The 9079-nt window shown below is 50.4% G+C and overlaps 1 protein-coding gene across 5 annotated transcripts; it reads left to right on the top strand.

The window, feature by feature from the left end:
• The first annotated feature begins 223 nt into the window (after positions 1-223).
• Positions 224-3069, top strand: Itpripl1 (ITPRIP like 1). Of its 5 annotated transcripts, none has more exons than XM_023717539.1 (2): positions 224-507; positions 1246-3069. In XM_023717539.1, the coding sequence occupies exon 2, from the start codon at positions 1422-1424 to the stop codon at positions 3060-3062; it is 1641 nt and encodes a 546-aa protein (XP_023573307.1). In that variant the 5' UTR covers positions 224-507; positions 1246-1421; the 3' UTR covers positions 3063-3069. The 5 variants fall into 5 exon arrangements, with proteins under 5 accessions (XP_023573307.1, XP_004633220.1, XP_023573306.1 ...); XM_004633163.3 differs by having other exon boundaries at positions 1408-3069; XM_023717538.1 differs by having other exon boundaries at positions 224-437.
• Positions 3070-9079: the final 6010 nt, after the last annotated feature.

A 9079-nucleotide genomic window follows, 5' to 3' on the forward strand; every position in this document is an offset into this window, starting at 1 on the left:
CCACTGCTCTTCTCCTGGTCCTAAAGATCCGGGCTGCGAACTACCTAGGACGCGCGAGCACCTAGAGCACCGCACCGGGCGAGGCTGAGTGGAAGGAGCTTGCCCAGGAGGGGCGGGACAGCTGGTGGGCGGGACAGCCGGTGGGCGGGACAGCTGGTGGGCGGGACAGCCGGTGGGCGGGGCTTCCTGGGAGGGCGGGGCGGGGCCGGATCGGGGGCTCTAGGAGACCGGCGCCGCGTGGTGCGTGCGTAGCAGGGCCCTTCGCGCGCTGGCCTTCAGACGCTCCGAGGAACATGGCCCTTTCTTTGGGAGAAGAGATCAGGCCCGCCCCAGTGGCTGGTTCGGGCGATGAACCTGGAGCAGCCAACCGGCCGGAAAGAAGGCTGGGTCGGTCAGGCCAAGCTCTCTCTTTGAGGCGATGTTCCTGCTGACCCCAGGTGAAAAACCTCATCCGGTCCGGGGAGAACCCCAGAGGAGGGTGGGGCCTCCGCGTGCTCCGAATAGTTGGTAAGAGTACCGGAGTCAGGGCGTGGGATTTGGGTAAGTTGTAAATGGGAACGGGGCCCCGCCTTGAATCAACGACCTAGGTACCTTGTGAAATTTAGCAGGGATCCTGGTAAGGGTGGGAGGACCCAGCGAGGCGAGCCCCAGGGTGGCCCCTGAGTCAGCAGGGCTCAGCTCTTCGTGAATCTCGGTAAGCCCTGTAGCTTGTGAATGGTTGGGATGAAGTCAGAAGCTTCAGGCTTGGTGGTGGGTGGGGAGCCAGGGGCATCCCAATGCCGACTCTTGGGTGGCCTTCAGGCACAGCGTTCTGTGGGCACTGGCTTGGGCACGTAGAGCTGTGCAGATGGGCCATCCAACAGCTCCCTGGGGACCTCAGAGGGTGAGGCTGGGCAGTGTGAGGACCAGTGGGATTGGTCGGAACATTGTGAAGTCACAGAGGAAGTGAGGTGCTGCAGCTGGGTTCTGGGGCTGCTGTCTAGGGACAGGGACTTGGTGGCCCTGACAGTCTCAGTGCACTCTGCCTGTGGAAGGGAGCTTCTGGCATCATATCTGGTGCCCGAGGTGGACTGACTAGTCAGGTGAGGACGCCCTGCCACAAGGGTGCCTCCCTGTCCTACACTGAAATGAAAACAGTCCCATGTCCACCCTCCTGAAGCCTGAATGCCACCCACTATGTGGAAGGAAAGCAGTTGTGAAACAGAGTGGCACATCTCACTGTCTCCATTTTCTCTGTTTCCCCAGCAGACCACCCTTGCTCTGCCCAAGCCCAGTCCTGAGAGCTTTTTGTTCCTCCTGAGTAGCTGGCATCCAGGACTTGGGGTACCACAGCTCTGGAGAGTATGCACTGGAGAGCAGATATGTCTGGAAGATGAACCCCTGACTCCCATCCTCCTCCTCCTGCAGATGCTGAGGCCTCCATGGCTGTAATAAGCCTGCTGTTCTTGGCAGTCATGTATGTGGTTCACCACCCCCTGATGGTCAGTGACCGGATGGACCTGGACACACTAGCCAGGAGCCGGCAGCTGGAAAAGCGGCTGAGTGAGGAGATGCGGCAGTTGGACATAGAGTTTGAAGAGAGGAAGCTAGCAGCTGAGCAGAAACAGAAGGCAGAGGACTTCTGGCGAGGAGACAGATCCAAGGACCAGTTAGTGCTGGGGAAGAAAGACCAGGGGTGGCCGTTCCAGGCTGCTGGCCAGGAGGGGCCTCTGGGCTGGATGCTGGGAAACCTGTGGAATGCTGGCCTCTTTTGCCTCTTTCTCATCTTTGAGCTCCTCCGGCAGAGCATGCAGCATGAGCCGGCCTTTGATTCCAGCAGTGATGAGGAGGAGGAAGTCCGGGTTATATCTGTCCTCTCTTCCAACTGGCTTGCTAACTTCCCCTCCCAGGAGGCCCTGGAATCCTTTTACAAACAGCACATCCACAATGCCATACGGGACCTGTCCAGCACCTGCGAGTTCGTGGAGAGCTTTGTGGATGACCTGATAGAGGCCTGTCGGGTGCTCAGCCGGCCGGAAGCTCACCTGCAGTTGGAGGACTGCCTGGGCATTGGGGCTGCCTTTGAAAAGTGTGGAATCCTCCATGAGACCCAGAAATTTGAAGTCCTGGTGCCAGTTGTTCCGCCACAGGGCACTATGTTTGTCTTGGAGATGAGGGATCCAGCCCTTGGCCACCGCTGTGGCAGTGTGCTGGTGGAGTCTGAATGCGTGTGCAAGCGCGAGAAGCTCCTGGGGGACGTGTTGTGTCTGGTGCACCACCAGAGGGACCCCTTGGGGGGCTCAGGCAAGTGTAACAGCTCCATCAAGGCATCTTTCTGCACCGGCGTCCACCTGGATGTGTGCAAAACTGTGCAGTGGTTCCAGAGCATGGTGGGCAACGCCTGGGCACTAGTGGCCCACAAGTATGACTTTAAGCTCAGTCTCCCACCATCTGCCACCTCCTGTAGGCTCAGGCTGGACTACCGCTCGGGCCGTGTTCTCTTTATCAGTTTGGTCCTGGGTGTGCAGCGGGAGGACACCTTGGTCTACCTGGTGAGTCAGGCCCCTGAGCAGGAACGGCTCACCAGTGTGCACTGGCCGGAGTCCTTCGCAGCCTGCGAGCACCTGTTCCTGAAGCTGGTAGGACGCTTTGCCCCTGAGAATACCTGCCACCTCAAGTGTCTCCAGATTGTTTTGAGTCTCCGGGACTGCCAGAGGCTACCCAAGGGGGCGTCCCGCCCCATCCTCACCTCCTACCACTTCAAAACAGCCCTCATGCACCTGTTGCTACAGCTGCCCCTCACGGACTGGCAGCACAGCATGCTCTCTCAGCGGCTCCAGGATCTTCTGTGGTTCTTGGGCCGGGGCCTCCAGCAAAGATCCCTCCACCATTTCCTTATTGGTAACCCCTTCCTGCCCCTGACCATACCGATTCCCAAGACATTTCGGAATGCTGAGCCTGTGAATCTCTTCCAGCACCTGGTGCTAAACTCCACGGCACACAGGCAGGCTGTAGAAGAGTTCCAGAACCTCCTCACCCAGCTCAAAACTCTGCCCTGTGCCCCACTGGCTGGGGTATCTTAATATAAAGGCTACTTTAAAAATGAGAGGAGTTATTTCTAATTCTTCTAGCTACAAAAGTTTATTTTTCACATATGTCAGTGGTGTATGGGACCTTCACCTTGTGAGTAGGGGGCAGCGATGATAGAATAAGACACTTTAATAAGTAGGTAAGATGGCTATGGGAACCTAATTTAGGGTGGGGTTGAACTTTTCTTTTTTTTTTTTCTTTGTGGTACCGGGGATTGAACTCAGGACCCTGCGCTTGTCAGGCAAGCACTTATTCTACTGAGCTATCTCCCTGGCCCTCGAGCTTTTCTTCTATCTTTCATCATAACCCAGAGACAGTCCCGAGAAACAGATGTAATGAGAGGATCTTGCTGCTAAGGAGCTGAAAAGCTGTGAAGTTGTATTTCTGTATCAACACTGAAAGTCCAAGAAAACCAGAGAATACCTCTATCCTGGCTTACTCCTTTTTGTGAATGACTCCCAAATGTTCGTCGTGAGTGGTTTCTGTGTTGAACTGTTAGCTGAATTCCTATCTATGCTGTGGCACTCCATTCCAGTACTGTGGTGGCAACTTCTACTTTAGGATCTAATTTTTTAGACCTTCAGTATTTGAGAATATAACCAAGATGCTTTGTATTTTCTTAGTCCAATTTTCGTATGACATGGCTGTTTTTATACACTTAAGAAAAGAAATTCTAGTACTACCCAAATAATTGGGTATAATACAAATATTACAATGCAAAATAACACATTTATTAACATTGATTCACAAACAATATTATCTCAGTGGTAACCTGTCACATGGTTGAGAGAATGTATTTCCCCTAATTAATGGGAACAGCATTGCAAAGCTGCTCATGAGGACAAGCTTTCTGGGGCTTCTGAGATGAATTTATGAGTGAGAGCTGCTTATTAATTAAATGTAAAGCATTAGCTACCATGTGGAGCTGTGCATTTTCTGATTGTGCCTTTGAATTCTCCTTTCAAATATGACAGAGGGATTATTGAATATGGCTATGGTTTTGAAAAGAGGGGTTATCACAATGCAGGCCCATTGCCAGGGCTGGATAGGAAGGGACTATAAAGCATTCAACTCCAACTGTGTCCTGATCCTAGAGATAGGATTCGTGTATTTTCTTGAGCATCCTGAGGAGGCCTAAGAAGCAGTTGTGGGTGTGGTTGTTTTGGAACTAGCACTGCTGTTCCTGCCTACCACTGCCAGGAAGATCTGCTGGGGAGGAGAACCTGGCCCCACATTGGACTTGGCTCGGTGGGGATCAGATGCTGGTTTTAAGGCCTCTGTTGTGGAATCTACACCCCACCTCCGGAGAAAAGTATCCTGGAAGCTGATATCAGCCAATATTTAAGACTCCTGCTGCACAGTAGCTACTGTTTTCCATGTCATTTGCTGGCATCTGACAGATACTACTTTCAAAGTAAGATATGATGATGGTTCCCCCTATGCTGGGGGAAATGCAGTGTTTTGAAAAACATTTGTGTATTTTTCATTTAGAAAATGTGCTTATCTTAGAGAGATAAGCACCTACCTGGCAAGCACAAGGATCCAAGTTCAATCCCCGGCCCTGCATGCTGGGGATGCAGGCACCTACCGTGTGGCTCCAGAACCAGTCGTGGTGGGCATCCCTGTAGTCTCAGCACTTGGGAGGTTGAGCCAGGAGGATCTCTGTGAGTTTGAGACCAGCCTGGGGGCTACAAGAATGAATACAAGGCCAGCCCGAACTGCATAGTGAGACCTTGTCTCAAATCCTTTGCTGGGTGTTTTCCTTCCAATCAATAAAGGAGGCTGTTTTCCTGTATCAATTAGAATCTGTGCAAGAACACACTCAGCAGATCAACATTCGCACATACTTGTTCCTAAGAAGTTCATGTTACCCTGATAATTCCATCCAGTACATCCTGGTCTTTCTCAATGTACTTTAAACCAGTCTGCCCTGTGGTTTCCTAGCAGCATGGCCAGTAGCCAGGAAAGAATCATTCAGAAAGTTAAGGAACATCTAGGTCATTAGTTTTCATGGTATGTCCAAACCAAAATAAAAGCTCTTAGTACCTACAAACAGCATACACAAGCTCTAGAAGTCTGTGCAGGTAGAAAGAAGGTGTGATTTCTAGGTCTGGATGTTTCTGGTCTAAAAGTTTTTTTAAAACAAAAGTTATGCGTAGGCAGACAAAAGGGAGCAGTCAGCGAAGTTTGGGTGGGGCAGAAGGTACAAGAAAGCACACAAAGGAAAACAACAACAAGTAGTAATGGAAAGAACAGACCTGTAGTGCTCTGGGAATACTCTCACAATTAGGGGGGAACCTCTCCAGATATTTAGGAAGCTATGTTTTATTTTGAAATAAAACCTGGCAAACACCCAAGATGCAACAGTACTTCTAGTAATGGGAATATTTAGTGTGCACTGGGCATTGCCAATGGTCTGGCCACTGTTTGAACTGCTTTAGAGTTGGTAATTCATGTATTATAACCCCAGCAAATGAACCCTCTGACCCCCTTATTTACATCTGATGAAACTCAGGCAAGTAAAGGGTATGCAGTTTTCCCTGGCACTGCTAGTTAAGGGGCACACCTGGAAGAAAGTACCTTCCCTAACAACTCTATGTGCTCTTGAGAATAACATCTAGGGGTTAATTTTTTTTTTTTAGGGGGAAGAAAAGCTGTACATGTAAGATACAGAAGTATGTTATTGTTTGGAAATTCTAGAAGAGAAAAATTGTTGGTTCTTAGCCCAGTCTTTAGGAGGTTAGGAATTTCCTATTGAATACGAAAATTAAAGGCATTCACTCTGCGGCCACAATGAATGCAAAGCCATTTCAACTACGTGACCATTTTGTCCTAGCAGCTTGATGGTTTAAATCAGGAACTACATTATGATACTAGGCAGCTGCAGGCTGGAAAGTCAGCCAGTTTGATGCCAAAAGTTTGCTTATTCAAGTAGTTTGCTCCTTCAGAATTGATTAATCTGTTCCTCACCTATACTGAGGCTTCCCCTTTAAGGAAGAAGATCCCTGTGAGTACAATGGGGGAGGGTGGGCGAGGACCCCCACTACTTTACTTCTGTGCAGACACAGGAATTGAGCTTCGCATGCCAGTGATACCACCACTGACAGATCATTCAATCTTTTGGCACCCTCTGTAATCCTAGCCCTCAAACAAAGAAGGCATTCACAGTAGGAGGGAAAAGACCTGCGTGCATTTGGTGAGTCCAGCTTTCAAGAGACACTGGCTATGGAGCTGGCTCTGCCTCCCTGCACAAAGAGCACCCAAGCAGTCAGCTTATAGGGGCTCCATGCTCATGACAGAAGAGCCTCAGGCCTCTTCTGGGTTCCCAACCAGTTCTTCTAGGGCTTCCAATTCAGTGCCTCCCACCACCCTTTCAGCTCTTGGTGTTTAGTGTATATGTGGAATCCAGTGATTCACACCTCTTGCTATCTCTCAGAGGCACTCAGCACAGAGAACAAGCTAAGGGAGAGAAGTGACAGGCCCCTAGCATTCACTGTGCCTCCATGGTTACAGAGTGTTGGAACTGTTCCCTAGTCCTAATGCAGTCCAATGAAGGCGGTACTGCTATCCACATTTCACTGGTGGGGAACATATCCAACCCAGGATTTTGGGGAGGGGGCAAAGGATTGAATCTTGGATCCCAAGCCAGGGTTTAACTTGCCTCTTCATTGTGCCTACTCGATGCATATTTAAGTACTGATTGTGTCCCAGGCCAGCATCAGGGGCTCAGAAAATGATGGTACGCAAAGACAACTCTGTCCTCATGGAGGTGACAGTCTATATCAGGGGCAGGCCTGAGAGTCTATGTAGAATTGCACCAAGGACCAAGTTCTACTGAAGCCTCCAGCAAAACATATCAGGGAAAGCCTCCCTTAGGCAGTGACAGCAAATGTAGAATTACACCAGGGACAAGTTCTACTGAAGCCTCCAGCAAGGAGTCTGCAATGTATCAGGCAGGTAGTGACAGCAGCTGAATGGAAATAACTAGGTGACAAAGATGAAAAGGATCCTAGGGTGGAAGAGAGCACACGTGCAGAGGCTCTAGGGGTGGCACTGGACACAGTGAGGCCAAGTCTGAACAAAAGGCCAGTACTGTCTGGGCATAGTGGCACATACCCTCAGCTCCTCAGCAGGCTGAGGCAGGAGGAACACAAGTTGGAAGCCAACCTCAGCAACTTAGAAGGACCCTGTCGCAAATGAAATACAAAGGGCTGGAGCAACAGCTCAGTGACAAGGGCACTTGCCTAGCATGTTGCAGATCCCTGGGTCCAATTCCTAGAGGGGTGGGGGTAGAAGGAAAGAAAGGTTAGCACTGCAAGATTTTTAGAAGACAAAAAAATAAGGGCCAGGGCTGGCAAGATAGCTCAGCAGATTAAGCACCTGCTTAGGCAAGTGCAGGGACTGGGGTTCCATGCCCGGCACCACATGTTGCACCCAGGCGAGCTGAGCCGGCCATGGAGTCTGGGCATGGTGGTGTATACCTGTAATCCCCGTGCCGGGGAGGCTAAAAACAGGAGGATCACTGAGTCTGAGCTGTGTAGTGAGACCCTGTACCAAAAACATCAAGTAAAAAAAAAAAAAAAAAAAAAAAGCCACTAGAGGGCAATGAGCAAGGGGTTGGTGTGAGGGCCAAGGTACAAGAGGCTGGAAGGGCCATGGGGCCAGACCCTGCAGGGCCTCGTGAGCCCCCAAGAAGGCCCAGGACAAGGAAACTTTTGAAGGACTTTAGAATTCTGGGAGGAAGGCAGGGGCAAGTGGAAATGACAGATCAGATTTGTATTTAGGAAATACCCCTCTGGGCCCCCTAAGAAAGGGCTAGAACAGAGCAACAAGAAGGTCATGTGGATGTCAGGAGGACTTTCAGCTTGAAAGGGATTTTTAGGAGACAAAAAGTCAGATAAAGGTTTGTGAGTGAAGTGGGGGTAGGAGTCATTCAGGATGACTCTAGCTGCTGACTTGGGTTTCTGGGGGCAGGTGGTATCCAGCATTTGCTGAGGTGAAGAACGCCGTGTTTTTCCTGTGTCCACACTGCCTGACACACAGATTTGATGGTGAACCTTGAGAGAACAAGTTCATGCAAAAACAAATAGCTTTAATAGGGCAATACTGACAGTTGCCAAAATGAGGTGCTTATGACACTCCATGGCGCTAAGTCGTTCTACAAAGAGAGCAAATGTCCCTGCACTCTGGATGCCAACAGCATGCTGGAGGAGAAACAATAGAACATGCTGAATGCATGAATCATAAGAAAACAGAGGATGTTCTACGGCCGATCTGAGGGAATTGCCCTGGCCTTTCCTCCCATAATTAAGATTCTTGAGCTCAGATAAAGCTGAATGGACAGGCTGTTGTCTCCCTCGTTTTTTTACACTGAGCTCCATTCCGACTTTATTTATTTATTTATTTACTTATTTATTTTGGTGATGGGGATTGAAACCAGATCCTTCCGAGTACTAAGCAACACTATACTAAGCTACACCCTCGGCCTTCCAAGATTTTTTTTTTTTGAAGGGTGTGGGTTGCCAGGAGGCTTATCCCGAAAATCTGAAAAAAAACGATGGTTTTCAAGTCAACCCTCAACACGCTTCATTCCAAGGTCGGGTCTCTTTCTCCTCCGTCCACACCCCGTCCTTATACCTCTTTAGCGTTTTGCCGCCTTCACAGCACAGGTCTCCGCGGGGGAAACGAAGCTGTTTCCTTCGTCACCCTCCTCCCCATTAGGAACTACATTCCATGGAAAAAGAGCCCTTGCCCGCCAGCTCCGCGTTAGGTTCCCAGCGCCCTGTTCTGGCCGTAGCGTTTGGAAGGAGGGGAATCTCGTATTATTTCAGGGTGTCCATGGAGCACAACCTCCAAATCTATCACTTGGCGCGCTTTAGGGGCTTATATTGCGCACCGCTCGCTTCCTCGTAGCCCGGAGCTGCACTTTGCAGGCTACCTGGGCGGTCTGCGCAGGCGCACATAGGCTCCGCCCCATGACGTCACGCGGCCGTTACGACGCTCGGGCGGC

Source organism: Octodon degus, unplaced genomic scaffold (assembly GCF_000260255.1).
Source record: "Octodon degus isolate 3935 unplaced genomic scaffold, OctDeg1.0 scaffold00052, whole genome shotgun sequence".
Lineage (NCBI taxonomy): Eukaryota > Metazoa > Chordata > Mammalia > Rodentia > Octodontidae > Octodon > Octodon degus.